Source organism: Seriola dumerili, unplaced genomic scaffold (genome assembly GCF_002260705.1).
Source record: "Seriola dumerili isolate Sdu_G_001 unplaced genomic scaffold, Sdu_1.0 BDQW01000088.1, whole genome shotgun sequence".
NCBI classification, from domain to species: Eukaryota; Metazoa; Chordata; class Actinopteri; order Carangiformes; family Carangidae; genus Seriola; species Seriola dumerili.
In genome coordinates, this window is record NW_019174343.1 from 500845 (window position 1) to 516770 (window position 15926).

The 15926-nt window shown below is 40.0% G+C and overlaps 1 protein-coding gene across 1 annotated transcript; it reads left to right on the forward strand.

The window, feature by feature from the left end:
* Nucleotides 1-288: 288 nt before the first annotated feature.
* On the forward strand, nt 289-15238 carry LOC111221913 (C->U-editing enzyme APOBEC-2-like). The gene is made up of 3 exons (XM_022745507.1): nt 289-524; nt 13700-13924; nt 14935-15238. The coding sequence occupies exons 1-3, from the start codon at nt 295-297 to the stop codon at nt 15236-15238; spliced, it is 759 nt and encodes a 252-aa protein (XP_022601228.1). The 5' UTR covers nt 289-294.
* The last annotated feature ends 688 nt before the right edge of the window (nt 15239-15926 follow it).

Here is a 15926-nt window from a genome sequence, read left to right on the forward strand (position 1 = left end):
CATAGATAATGAACTGTAATTAATATCATCCTAGTTTGTGTACAGACCTATAAAGTATCTGGTCTAGTGTCTCTCTCTATCTCTCTCTCTCCCTCTGCTCAGCTCCTTGCACTACTTTCTTACTCTCTGCTCCCCTGTCCTCTCTACCATTCCACTCCTCCCCCCTCACTTGCTCTGCCTGACTTTCTGCTTGTCTTCTGTTGAGTCATTTTTTGTTTCAGGTCTTCTGTCCTTATCTCTACTCTTTATCTACGTCTTGTCTTTTTTATAATCATTTCTACAGTCACTTTCACCATGGCTGACAAAAGTCATCTGCTAATGAGAAGAAAAGAGAGAAAAGACAAAGAAGCAGCTGAAGTGACCAAAGCTGTAAAGGAAGTAAAGAAGGAAGGAGAGGAGACAGAAAACAATGGAGAGGTCCCGTCAACCGAGGCGGGGGCCACTGGTGGGGCAGTAGCTAATGGTCAAAATGGAGATTTTCTGGTGGAGCTGATGGAACTACCTCCATTTGAGATCATCACAGGGTAGGTCACCAAGCATGGTTCATGAGCAGTTGTAGGCTGAGTTACGTCATTATCATTCTACATTAGCTTTAGTGACACAATCTGTCTGGTGATGCCTTAACCGTCTGAATGAGGTTCTCTGATCACAGCAGTAGAGAGGATCGTCTGGTCCAACACTGAGAACTGACCTGCCTGACATTTAGTGCTGATGTGAGTCTCAACCATTTCATAATCAAGGTAGAAAGAACTGCAGCATCTGAGATTGTGAACATGAGGCAAAGTAACCTGCAGAAACTCATAATGTGATAAACTCATGTAATATGTCTGATAATAACCTGTTACCAGACCTATAATCCAAAATCTGATCAAAACCTAACTCACCTAAAGGAAACTACTTCTGTTGATTATCACTCAGCACTAGTCAAAGGTACTTTTGAAAAAGCTGCTTCATGCCTGGCTGCTGAACTCCTGCTGCAGTATTGCTGAACTTGAATGAACAAGCATCATTTAAATTATTTCACCAAATTCAACCAATATGCAAACTGCCACAGCATCATCTAGTGATGATGCATTTAGTGCAGGCTTTAGCTACTTAATATTGAAATAATGAGATGTTGATTAGCACAAGCAGTGCTGATAGTCTAGGCAGAATTTCTGAAAATGTGCTTATTTAAAGTGGTGGAGGCATTTTGTGAATATTTATAATATACAACATTTCTAGGGGTATTAAGGGGTGCTGAATCCAAATCTGCTGTAATGAAGCTCAAAAATGCCCCCAAATGCCTCAAAATTTGAGAAATCCAACATGGCCGCCACCGCCAGGCTGAAATCTATTTTTCAGTGTATCTTTTTGACTAGACAAGGTAAAAACATGAATTAAATGTGCTTTTGTAGGTTTTCCCACATGAGCAATCCAATGGCATATTCAGATTTGAGATGTAATGTGAAGAAACTTCTTAGATATTGCAAAAATAGTTGTTTCGTGAATAATTACTCAGCTATTATTTTTATTATAAATATGTTTTTATTATCAGGCTTCTTTTACTTTGTATTTTGTTTTGAGGTAAAATGTGCTGTAATGGAACCTTGGTCAATAATCAGCTTGAAAGTCATACAATAGGGAAAAGGTGGTCATTAGTGATAAATAAGTTGTCAATCAAATAAGAACAAAACACAGGATGATCCATAAGTCATGGTTTTATCCATTACAGTGACTTTATTCTTAATGCCAACTCAAGTTTGCTTTTAATCTTTTGTTTTGATGTGCTGTACATTATATGTCGGACCCGAGGAAGAATAGCTGCAGTTTTGATGCAGCTAATGGGTATCTAAATAAAACAATAAACAGCTTATTCACAGTCTTCCGTGTTCTGGCAAGTGTTGTCATGTTTCCTGCAGTTGCATGCTTCCATACATTCCATGTGACTCTTTCTGAATAGAATAAAATAGAATAGAAAGATTACAAACAGTACAGGTACATTGGAATACATTCTAGTTATCCTTACTCTTATTTTGTTTCTGTGTTACTTTTCTCCTCAGAGGTTCACAATTATCAGGTTATCGGTTCAACAATCTGTTAATAAGTAGTAGTGTGCAGTCTAGCAGGCTGATATTCTCTACCAGTCTATCGTATTTGTACAATCTTGTACACATTGCTCAACATCAGATAATCCCCTATACACATTTTCTCTGGGTTGACTGTGCTTGCCTTTTGATTGTACAATGTCCAGGAAGGCATTGGTTTTTGAGATGTCCTGGACATGAAAAAGGCCGTGTCTGTAGCTTGTGCTTTCTGTCCTGCAGGACATTATTCATACGACTGTGTGAAACAATCTGGTGCTACTACACTGAATGGACGCTCTGTGATTCCTCTCTTTGGTGCAGGTATGATGTCAGTCATTGCCTTGGGGATGTTGAGGGTTTCTGACTTGGAGTAAAGATCAATTCCATCAAGGAGATCACTTTCAGGTGGATAACGTTGCCAGGCAGCCACTTGTGTGGCATGGAATGTCCCTTTTCCATCCAGAGTGTATTCGTTGATGTCGACATTGTCTGCTGAGAAATGAACAAAGCGACCCTTTACCAGATTTTGTGGAACAACGGCACTGTCATCTCCCATGGTCTCCAAGGTCTTCTTAGCCAGTGCAGTGTCAAGTTTGATTACCTCACGGTAACTCATAACATGACCTGCCTGGTGAAACATGTTCACCAACTCCTTGGAACGTGTAGCTTGATGAAGGGAACTGGCCAGTCCTATGTGCTTTGGAGTGAGGAACTTGTCTCCACTGGCTGTGTACATAAGATCCTGTGCCATGCTGAGGACTCTAAGCTGGCGTTTGGCTGTGTTCTTATCATCATGTTCAACATCATCTTCCAGCAGGTGTTGACCACATAGTAACAAGTTGAGGAACATGTACAGGCTGTTGGGTATGCTGTTTATTGCTCTGTTTTCACTGATGTCTATCCCCTCTTGTTTTGGATGGGAGAGGGGGAGGGTGATATTGGGGATGACCAAGGTTCCATTACAGCACATTTGACCTCAAATTAAAATACAAAGTAAAAGAAGCCTGATAATAAAAAATATTTATAATAAAAATAATAGCTGAGTAGTTATTCACTAATCAACTATTTTTTGCAATATCTAAGCAGTTTCTTCACATTACATCTCAAATCTGAATATGCCATCAGATTGCTCATGTATGAAAACCTACAAAAGCACATTTAATTCATGTTTTTACCTTGTCTAGTCAAAAAGATACACTGAAAAATAGATTTCAGCCTGGCGGCGGCGGCCATGTTTGATTTCTCAATTTTGAGGCATTTGGGGGCATTTTTTAGCTTCATTACAGCAGATTTGGATTCAGCACCCCTTAATACCCCTAGAAATGTTGTATATTATAAATATTCACAAAATGCCTTCGGGGTTCTGATTTTGTGAAAACTGACCCTGTCTATGATGTCATTTGCCCAGTGACAAACATGTTGGCTGTGACAGACCACCACTGTAAATTACAGGTACCTAATCCAGTCGACTTGTCTAAACCAATCATTTAGTTTTCATCAGCTGAACCTAATTTAGTGTTTAAGTGAATAAGTGGATGGACTGCAACAGTGAAGCCTGGATGACTGAATGAATGACTGATTATGGTTCCACCACTGGTCAGCCGAATTACTGAGTTTCGTAGTTGGCCGTTGACCTTTCAAAATGAAATGGTGCAAACAGCACTTCACAGTCTGCAGTGTTGACAAATTAGAGCATTTGTCATTAGATTTAGGGACTTTTTTTTTTTCAAAAAAGCACCTTGTGATGAATCTACTTTTGTGCATCCCTTGTGTACCTAGTAGAAAGTCTCCAGTTCTGCTCTCTCTCTCTCTCTCTCTCACTCATAGAAGAGGAGCAGCAGTTTTTTACCCAGACGGAGGCCGTGCTCTGTGTGAGAGACAAAAAAAGAAAGATATTGTGTCTCTTCTAAATTTCTCTGTGAGAGATCATGTTATAGTAACTGCAGCTGAAATCACAGCTCAGTCTTTGTCTTTAAATGTTTATGGTGATGTCGGACGACGACATCATTTTAAAATCTGGATTTTAGCAGCAGCAGAGCAGCAGCTTAGAAGTGACTGATTAACACGTAGTGTTAATGGGTCACGTTTCAGTCATTGTTTCAAACTTGTTCCATTGTCTGAATGTGTGAACTGAATCTGTGTTTTGAACTGTTCATCGGACAAAACAAGACATTTGAAGATGTCACCTTGGAAGAAATTATAATGGGCATTTTTCAACATTTTCTGAAATTCTATAGACAAATAAATTAATCGATTAATCTCAGAATTAATCAGCAGATGAAATGATAATGGAAATAAGTGGCAACCATAATCAAAATATAGTAAATGCACTTCAATGACTAGTTTATCTCTGTAGTTCAAAGCATTCTCTATAGAAATTGTTCTGAGGCTCTCTGCTTACACCTGATCAGTGAACTCAGGTGTGTTTAGACAGTCAGATGGAGAATATACCAGTTAGTCAGTTAGTTAATCTGAGATGGGTAGAGCTGGGAGAGGTAGAGGATATCCAGTGCCTGAGCTCCGAAGGGGCTGGCATAAAAATCACTCAGAGGGTGCTGGTGGAAATGAGGTCTCCAGTTGTTACCTTAAAACACCAGGGAATCATGGGAGGCAGATAAGAATGATACAACATTAACCAAATTTATTGTCACAGCAACCAAACCCTGCATGGAGTTCAGAAAGTCTTTCCACATAACTCACTCTGCTCTCTGGTGCTTTATGGTGGAGTCACAACAAATACATTCCCCATTCACTTAGTGGAATAAAGTTCAATCTGATCAGAGTTTGACCTGTGTCATTGCGATTGAGTGCTCTCTGGTGTCCAGCTAATCAGAGAGAGGACTGACCTGTCTCTCAGGAAATTGTGTTTCTTGTTGTCGTGTCATACAACTTTAGGTGAAATAATACAAGCAGCAGAGAAGATGCTATTTGGTTGTGGAGTGTGTGGAAACAGTGTCAGAGTTTATGATAAAAAAGCTTTAAAATTTACTCCTTTGTTGTTAGCGTGGTAGCAGTGCTACTTCCTGCTCCTGTCGCCTCCTGTTTTTGACCAGACCGATACATTTCTGTCTGATTGCACCATAACTCTGTGAATGTTTTCTGGCTTTCTCCAATCACAGTCCCGCTTCAGCCACACACAACATTCACAACCTAAAAGAAATGTTGGACTCCTGAGTACAAAAGAGGCCTCACATACACAATATCTACTTCCTGTCTGTGCATCTTGAAGAGGGTTCCCTGCTCTCTTGCTGCGCCTGAACTTTCTTCCATTTTTTTTTTTACTTTTCATGTTGTTGAAAATACAACTAACAAAGAACTTCATATTCTTGTCTAGTCAGGAAGTTAGGGTTAAACAAACCTGTTGTTGTGGTATGTATAGACCTCCATTCCCTGTCTGTGAATCTGCAAATCCACAGCTGTCTGCATTCTGGTTCATGCTGGAGCATGATCAGGGCTGTTGGAATTAGCCCTTAACAAAAAAAAGCACATGTGACTTATTACATGTGAAGTACTTTCTCACATGTGTTAAGTCACATGTGAAGCATTTGAGGGCCATGTGGTTTTCACACATTTCAGATGTGAAGCATTCAGGGCACATGTGGTTTTTGGACGTTTCACTTGTGAAGCATTTTGAACACATGTCATTTTCACATGTAGTTTTTCTAAGTTTTACATGAGGTATTCAGATGTTTCACATGTGGTTTTCGGACATTTCACGTGGTTTTTGGACATTTCACATATGGTTTTCAGACATTTCACACGTGGTTTTCGGACGTTTGACATGTAAAGCATTTGGGGCACATTTTTGGACGTCTCTGTAGTGGACATACATGGCCTGACATAAGTCACAAGCCACTGAAGAAGTTCATTGTCACCTACGGATCCAAAATTGACACTTTGTTACTCTTCCTACCATCAAACTATCAAATTGATAGGGAACAGAGACAAAGGACCCTTCTCTCACAAACAGACTGTGCTTATAGCATGTCAGAGGGATACACAACCAGACCATGGGATAAAGGGTCAGCTCCAGAGGATCAACAAATGGACACCAGGCAAACTAGAGAGCATAGGCAAACTCTCCAGTTTGTAATAATAGGACTCTGCCTATTGATATTTGATTGTTTATTATACAGGAAAAGTAAATTCAAAAGGACTGATTATCACTAAGGTGTGAATCCCTACCTCTCTGTGCCATGCATGAATACACACAAACACACTCACCAACCTCACTTCCTCTCTCCCTCTTTAGATAAGAGTCATAAACTACAACCCACTTTTGAATCCTGAGTAGTGACCAGCAGAACAGTCTTCACAGACACAGATCTGAGGAAGAATGTGAAATTAAATATCTAACTGTTCTGTGTAGCATGTGATGTTTCTATTTAACTCAATCCGCAGATTTCTGTCCTATAGAATGGTAGAAATGTAACATGCAGACTTTAAGACAAAGTATTTCATGTGACCATACTGTCAGCATCCTTAGCAGCATAGTCAAAGAACTGCTTTGTGATCCACATTTATAGACTATAGATTATATATAGATATAGATTATAGATATAGATTTGTTTGTTGTCTGTTATTTGTTTGGAGCGTAAACATTTACGACTAAAGAGTCTTTACATTTCAAGTTTGGGATTGTGTGGTTTTTTATTTGGTTTAAAGCATAAAACAAAGGGAATATCATAAGAATAACCCAGGCCCCCCCTATATGTACATAGGCGGGTGTTACAAATGTCTACAACTGTATAGGTAGCATCGAATCCAACCTGTGTGTTGATTTTGTTTTCCTGTTTATAAATACTTCCTCGTCTTGCAAAGGTGCAATAATTTTTACATGCGTTCCATCTATGGCAGCGATCACACCGGGTAGACTGGCAATTGCCATCAAGCTGCTTTATTTCTCTGTAGCTGTTGAACATCTAAAATAAATCGTATGAATTGTGCTACGATGTCAGAGTGCATTTATTCTTTGGTGAATAGATCGGCTTTTCTCTGTTGCCAACTAGCAAGGTTCTTTCAGTTGGTAGGAGATGTTATTGCATCCCTCACAAATTCCACAACAATCATTATTCCCTCATGATTGAGTTGGTATCTTTTAACAAATTCAGCATTGTGTAAGGTTTCCAGAACACTGCAACATGGATGTTTGCCGGTTTTTAACACTTTGTTCCACTTGATATTCAATGTTCATGGACACTGGAAAAACTGAAAAATGACTTGTTTTCTTGTTTTTGGTTTAAAACGGAAAAACAAAATATGGCTTGTTTTCTCGTTTTTCCTTTTCCGGATTATACTTTAGTACACGGACAAACCATCTTTGGCTGAGTGGACAGATGCGAGTTAGCAGTTTCATATTGTAAATGACCTAAACAACAATTACAGATAAATGTTATAGTACAGCATCTAAAATAAAAAGCATGTCCTGATTTAAGGGGACATTTGGAGGTTGGAGTGAGGGACATTTTATATTTTAAGGTGGCCCCAGTCACAATGGTGGGCTCTGGCTCAAACTCTGATATTTGTCCTGCTGATTACATGATGCATCAGTTTTCTTAACAAATCAAATAAAATGAAAAACTATTCAGAATCAATCCCTCACAGTTGTCATGAATGCTCACAAGCTCATGAAAATAGTCTCCATGCAATAAATGTACAGTGTCATTCTGTTTAGATCATGTGTGCTAATGACAGTGGTCAGCTGTTTCATGACCTTATTCGAAACCTTTTGTGGAGATAATTATAGCCATGGCCTCATTATGAACCGTCAGTGATGTGATGTAAAACATATTTTCTAGTGTCAGTTGAAGCGTTAATGCCATATTTAGGATTTACTCTCGTTGAAATGGGGCACCAGTCCTCTAGGAGGACAACAATGAATTACTTCATTGCCAAATTTATCAATCTCATATCAGAAGCCATGACTTCTCGATTCAATGGATCTCCAGTCTCTACGTCAAAAGAATACAACAGGACAACAACTGCGTGTAAATAAAGGAGTTTATTTAACTAAACTACTATGTACAGAGTAAATGCAAAGTGTAATAATCATAAAGATGAAAATAATATAATGAATGAGCAGTGTGATGAGTTGGCAATGGTGGGAGAGAATATGTTATGGCTATACACTATGGCTATACAGCTAATGACACTATATCTACGAATTAGGTTTGATGATTAAATATTGCTATATTTCGACATCAACCCAGTCATGAGCAGAGTGTTAAGACCGGCCTACTGTGAGTTGCGCTGTAGCTGAAGACCCTCGGCTGGAACCCAGGTGGCTGTGGTTGCCGTGGTAACCCCGGAGACGCGGGATCTAGATGGATTCTCCTGGAGGCCGTGTCCCGTTATCACGATGACGGATTCTGCCAGTGTCTCAGCGGTTCAGCTCTGGTGGAGTTTGCCAGGAGACTTTCTGTCTCGGGCACTCTTGATTTCTGGTCGGCTTCTCTGCAGGCGGTAGTGCAGATGTTATCTGCTGGTGTCTGTGGCGGGTTGATGCGAAATAAACTCTAATGCTCTTCACTTTGGCTGGATAACTTTAGAGGAGGCTGGTGTTGACCAGATGACTAAAGTTGTCAAAATCTTCAAAAAGGAAAACTTGATGATGATTAAAAGTTACAAAATTACTCTGAGGCACTTCTGTTGTTTTGGTTCAGTTGGTCTTGACTTGGCTTATAAAAAAAATAGAATATTGCGCATGTAGACAAAAATGACGTTACTTGGAGCTTGTGGCAAAGAAAAATAAAAGACGCGAAAAGTGCAAAAATGACTAAGAGCCATGAGTTTGTGGCTAGCAGCTTAGAGCTAAGAGTTTACATGGCTACAGAGCCGGGCTTTGAGCCGGGACTCTGAGCTTTGAGCAAAGATCTCAGCTTCTAGTTTCTGCATCGTTTCTCGCTTCTCGCATCTTCTTGTCATCTGGGTTTCTCTGACTTTTCTTTCTCTTCTGAGCTCTTCTGGCTTGTTCTGAACTGACATCTGACCTCTTCTCACCTTTCAGGCTTTTCTGCACTTCTCCGACTTTGTGACCTGTTCTGAACTATGTGAATTGATCATGACTGTTTTATCCCCTGGGGGGCGGGTGCATGTTTCAGGGGCGTCCCCAATCTCCTGTGTTTCCACTTGGAGAAGAGAGTAATTTCCCACTGAATTTTGGAATAATTTAAATCTAGAGTTTACTTATAAATTCGCACATCCGTCTTCCACCATGACCACAAAACATTAAATGAAATAACATAGAAAACTATTTGCACTAATAATGGCAGAGAGGAGTAATAGGAGTGTTGATTTCATATTACATCCTTCAAACCTGGAATTAATCATGATACAAGTGGTTAATTGATCAAACAACAATATAAACATTTCCCAAAGCTAATAGTCTATAAATGTGGATTACACAGCAGTTCTTTGACTGTAATAATAATAATATGGACATTCTGGATGTCATGTAGTGTGTGTTACCTGTGTGAAGGATGCTGACAGTATGGTCACATGAAGGACATTGTCTTAAAATCTACATGTTACATTTCAAACATTCTATGGGATAGAAGTTTGGGATTAAACTATTGCATAGGAACATCTCATGAGTTACAGAACAGCTAGATATTTAATTTTACATTCTTCCTTAGATCTGTGTCTATGAAGAGAGTTCTGCTGGTCACTACCCAGGATTGGAATGTGGGTTGTAGTTTATGACTCTTATCTAGAGAGGGACAGAGGAAGGGAGGTTGGTGTGTGTGTTCATGCATGGCACAGAAAGGCCAGGATTCACACCTTAGTGTTAATCAGTCCTTTTTGTTGTTACTTGTCCTATACAAGAAACAATCAAATATCATTAGACAAAGTCTTATTGTTACAAACTGGAGATTTTGCCTATATTCTCCAGTTGTCTGGTGTCCATTGGTTAATCCTCTGGAGCTGACCCTTTGACCTTTGGTCTGGTTCTGTGTCGTTCGGACATGCTAACAGCATGGTCTGTTTGTGGAAGAGGGGTCCTTTGTCTCTGTTTCCTATCAATGTGATAGTTTGATGGTGGGAAGAGTCGCAAAGTGTCAATTGTGGGTCCGTAACTCTGCATGTCCTTATAATGAACTTCCTTAATGGCTTGTGACTGATGCCAGGCCACGTATGTACGCTACACAGTAATTCTCCATTGCTTCATGGCTAGGCCAAATGTATATGACACAAGTGTTGTACCATTGTGTAGCAGCAGAGCACTTCATTGCTACATTCTGTCTCTGTGTACCTGCTTAAGTAAGCAGGCTGCTTTTATAGTAAGGAGCAGACGGACCAGGACCAGTAGCTAACCTGCCCTGAATTTTACATCTGGCTCTTTTGACCCAGTCAGCTGGTTGGGTACTGGTACAGAGAGGGAGAGACAGAGATGAAGGTTGTGCTGTGGCCCACTGTACTGGGTTACACGAAGACCAGTCTAATAATACAATGGAATTCCAGTGTCAGCAATGCAGATGGTGTAAAATTAGCACTGTTCTGCCTGCTGTAGCCATGCTGCCCCCTACCCTGACAGCCCAAGTTTCAAATTGACACCCACCTCAGCTTAACTAATGTTAGCTTGAGTCATGCTAACAGGTGCTGTGGTTATAGCTCATCCTGCTGCTATATAATGGACAACATCAGTGATGTTTTATGGTCAGACTAGTAACAACAAGATTGATAGATTGTTGACAATTATTGTATTTCCCAATTCATGTGAGTGGTGCTGTTATTGGTCCATCCAATGGTTTTAGTTCATTTCAGTCTGATATGAAAATCAACCCAGACAGTTTTTTGATTGATTTTGTTGGCAGCATCCTTTACTAAGTAGCTCAGTTAAGTTTCGCATGACAGTTATCATAATAAGGAGCTTTGAAGAGAAGATTGTTGTATCAGGCTGAGTTTATGGAGGAGAAAGTGGCACAGTGCAGTGTGCTGTCCTGTATAGTTTTATGCTGCATGTGCTAAACCCTCTAACAGGCTTCACTATACCCCGGCCCTGTTTCCCTGTGTTCCAGAGGACTGAGTGGGATGTGTGCAGCCAACGCTGGCTTCAGACTTGCTTAAGGGGCAAGAGAGGACTTTGCTTAGAGTGAACAGTCAGATCTCTGCACCAGCTGGTAGCTGACATTCAGGGACCAGCTTAGACTGGCATGATGAGAGTTTAGGGGCTATGGTCATGTTTTGAAACACTGTCTCACAAAGTTGTGGTTAAACTCATCCCTAACCCCAATGAGCCTTGAGATAATGCCTGTGAATGCAGGTTGGCAAAGACAGCATGTGCTTGCTGAGGTTGGATAATGTCATCACTAATATATCACCACAAAACATAGAATAATAGAAGTAAAATTTGTGGCCAGGCCCAATGGCTAAAGTAGGGCCTTATTTTAAATAAATTTTGTATGTTTAAAATCCAAACCGACAACGCCACCTAGGAATACTAGAGCCTAGGACTCTAAAAAGATTTAATGGTGCAATGTGTAAGATCTGGCCAGAATTTTAGTTTAAAACGTTCAAAAAATTAACTTACACCATCAATAGTATGTGAAGGAGCCACAGTGATGATGTCATGACCAAGAGCACCATCTAGTGTATTTCAGAGATATCTGCTTAACTGAGCATGCTAACCAACTAGCCGCATCCTGGACCGTGTTGTAGACACACTAGATGCTGTGTGAGTCAGTGTAGTGTCTAGTCTGCCCTCAGACCCTTAGAGAAGAAGAGCTTCCTCCGGAGCTTGAAGTTACGCTACAGCTCCCGACTAAAAATAAATAAATAAATAAAAAATAAAACTGCAGACGAGAATCATAGAAGTGCCAAGAAAGCGATCTTTATCTCCATGCCGATGGACCACGTTCAACAGCTGGTGTGTTTGTAGACAGCACCGGGCGAGTAAAGGAATGAGACTTTTCTTTTAGACTGGTGATTAACATCTAATGTTGGTCTGTAGCGAAAAGTATCATTAGTGCAAATTACAAACCGTACTGACACACACTTCAAGTGGCATAAATGCATGTTTGATGATGAAGTTTTAGCCATGTAGTAGAATTAAGCCTGTTCTTGCAGCTGTTGTCCAACTAGATTCGTCAGTAACTTTTCTTTTACAAGTAAGACAAAGAGACTGATCCAGAACCAGCGGGTTCAGGATCCACCACCTAATACTGTATTTATTTTAGCATATTCATATCTATCCTATTTATTATACACACACAAACACACACACACACACACACCAGACCCAACATGTTTGAATATAAAGAGCTTATGATTTAAACTAATTGTCCTATCACATGTTTGTATCAGGACCATAATTTCAGTCCAGTCCTCCCTAGTGATGGACCAGCACCTGCCTTTTCTTCTGCATCTGGCCTCATCAATCATCAACAAGCACATAATAGTAACACCTTGGAGTATTGTCCCTGCACAGAACAGATATTGTCTATACTGTGATCTTTTGCACATCCTGCTCAGCAGGAGTTTTGTCAACACTTTTGAACTTAGTTTTTTCATTGTTTTATTTTTTTGAATATGTGTATCTATGTATATTTATCTTTTTGACTGTTGCAGTATTTTACATTTTTATTGCTATTTCCTGTTAATATGTTTATTGGATACTACACTAAACATTGAGCCAAATATCTTGTAAAAACCTACCTGGCAATAAACCTTATTTTCTGATTTTGCCTCTGATGATGTCATCATCCCTTCCTCATGCTGCTGTAGCCTGACACCCACGTGTCATGCAGTATCCCCTTGCCTTCATATTTTCATAGGTAAATAAAAACATACTGTTTGTATTACAAGTATTCATCATTTGTTTCAGTGCTATCAACAACTTAACTATCAACAATAAATGCACATATAAATAAATTATAAAAGGAACATGGGGGGGAAAACAACATGACTAGCTGGACGGGGGAGAAGATGTGAAATGCTGCCCCTTATGGAGGTGGAGCAAGTAGCACGATCTTACACATTATACCTTTAAGAGGTTCTTATAAAACTATCAGGGAGAGTAGAGTTAAAAACCAGCAGGAGAATAGGACTCAATTTAAAGTGAGATCTATTACAATAAATTTATATCACAAAAGGATGGTAAAATACTAACCAGGCCTGTTAAAAATAATGGAAATGTGTCATTTAAAAGTTCAGTAAAAACCACGTTAAGAGTCCAAGTCCAATGCAGCGGCTCCTCTGTGTCCACGCTCTCCCTCTCTGTTGCTGCAATACCACTGTCATGTACTCTTCCCACGCTGACCCGCGGTGTCCCTTAGCGATTGGTCTGCTTGGGTGCAGATGTCCAACTGCTGACCCAGGCATGAGTAAAGCGGCATTGGCGGACACTGGCTGCTGCTCCTCTCCTCACTTCAACTCCTTGTGGCATGGCTGGTGGCACTCAAGAGGACAAATAACATGCACATACATTTTTGACCTGGTTACAAATTGATCAAATGCCAACATCAGTAACTGGCTGGAGCTCTGTTTTGAAACACATTTATAATTTAACGCTCTGTCACTTGCTGGATGAGTGTTTTCACTAACAATACTTGTATAACAGTAACATCACATTCTGAATCACTGTCATACTGTGAAAACAAATAAGCCAATGCTCTCATTTTTGCTGTTTTCTGCAGGGACCGGATTGATCCTTTTGTCTTTAAGTTCCAGTTCAAGAACGTGGAATACTCTTCAGGCCGCAACAAGACCTTCCTGTGTTACCTGGTGGATAAAGGGAACACAACTGACGGGCTGCTGAGGGGCTATTTGGAGGATGAGCACACCAGCTGTCATGCTGAGGAAGCCTTTTTCACACAGTGCCTGCCAGACTACAACCCTGCACTCAAATACACAGTCACCTGGTACATACCTCTCTTACACTGTCAGATGGTATGTGGCAGAGAGAATGAGGCAAATTAAAAGATAACTTATTTTCAGTTTGGATGATATCTTCCTCGTTTTTTCTGTGACTGTAGACACAAATTTCCCTCCACTCTGCAGGGAGCTCTGCTCTTAAAGGCACAAGTCAAATTTATTTATCAAGCTTCAAATTATACCAGAGGTTGTCTCAGGGCCCTTTTCACAAACACCAGGTCTAGACCAAAAGAGGCTGATATGCATTTTGGAGCTCTGATCAAATATCATTCACAAAAACCTCTTGTGTCCAAATATCACCTGCAAAGGGACAAACTTGATTAACAGTTATAATATATATATAATGATATCCCTTTATGGTTATACATTATGTAGCCATGCCTGCATATCAAATTTATTATGTCTCTGTGGTAAAACATGTAGTACTGTCAGTACAGAGCTAAACAACCAAAGCAGCTGTGAAAAAAATGTTCAGCTGTTTAAAATGATAGTTTTATGTTCCGTTGACAGGACAGAAAACCAATAATCGTATGCTGATCATTCTTCTGATAAACCAGATGTGTGTTTTAACAGCCTGGACTTTAAACTGCTCAACACTGATGTCACCTTCTGCTGGTGACTGGAAGGCATTGCACCTGGTGAATTGGAGCAAACCAAACTAATGTGAACTAACCTCTATAATTTGAACCATCATGGAAGAACAAGGTCCATGATGAAAGTGATAAAGACTTTGAGTAGACAGAACTCTCCTCACCCCCAGTCTGTTTGAAAATCTATTGACTCTGTGTCCAAGCTGAGATCATTCAACAGTTGCTTCAGCCCTCCTCTTAACCAGTGAACTGACAATGACATGTATAAGTGGTGGTGTGGGCCTTTAGCAGTACTGTACACATAAATGTCAAAGTTCTATGGCAATAAATGAAATGCATCTTGGTCTTTAATCCTTATGATGAACTGATACAATGGTCTTCTCTTCATTACACCTCCTTCCTCTCAGGTATGTGTCTTCTAGTCCCTGCTCTGCGTGTGCAGAAAAGATAGCTGAGGTGCTGAAGGCCAGGAAAAACATCAACCTGACCATTTTTGCTGCTCGGCTGTTTGAGTGGGAGGAAGCAGAAATCCAGGCAGGGCTGCAGGCCCTGCGTACTTCTGGCTGTAAGCTAAGGATCATGAAGCCTTTGGACTTCTCCTACACCTGGGACACGTTTGTGGATAACGAGGAACAAGTGCTGAACTTGTGGGAAGACTGCAAAGAAAACTATGAATATTACCACGAGAAGCTGGCTGACATTCTACAGTGACCACAGTGAGTGTTATACATATACAGTGTGTGTATGTATGTGTATGTGTATATATATATATATATATATATATATATATATATTTACACAGACTTGCAAACCGAATGTTAAGGTCAAGAAATGACCAAACTGGTGAAGCACTGGACCTCAGCTCTCAGACTGTGCTAAAACTCTGCTCCGTAGGGGTACTGAAATGTTTGTTTTGTATGTTGTTTAAAATCCGAGGGGACATTCAACACCCATGTGAATACCTGCCTATGCTGATGGTGATTTGTAGCTATTAATGGAGATGATGACAAATGCTCACGCACACAGTTTTAAATAATCTCATCATCAAGAGTATTGGACTACTAAAGTAGTCCAACTTGGACTACTAAAGTATTGGACTAAATTGGACTAAAAATCCAGCCTTGTTAAACTACCGGATGAACTTACTGTAGGTTCACACAATATGACATGACATCACCTCACTGTGACTGCTGCAGAAGGACTGCTGATAAAATTAATGAAATTGAGAATGAAGTTGCTATGTTCCCTTGGACTTTTAGTATGGATAAAAGATATTGAGTTCTGCCATACCTATTTATCATGGAGGCAAATGACATTGTATTTTATTTTATTTATGTAGAAGAGATGGGAAACCTGAACTTCATCTTTACCAATCAGGCTTGAGTGTTACGTATCTTCT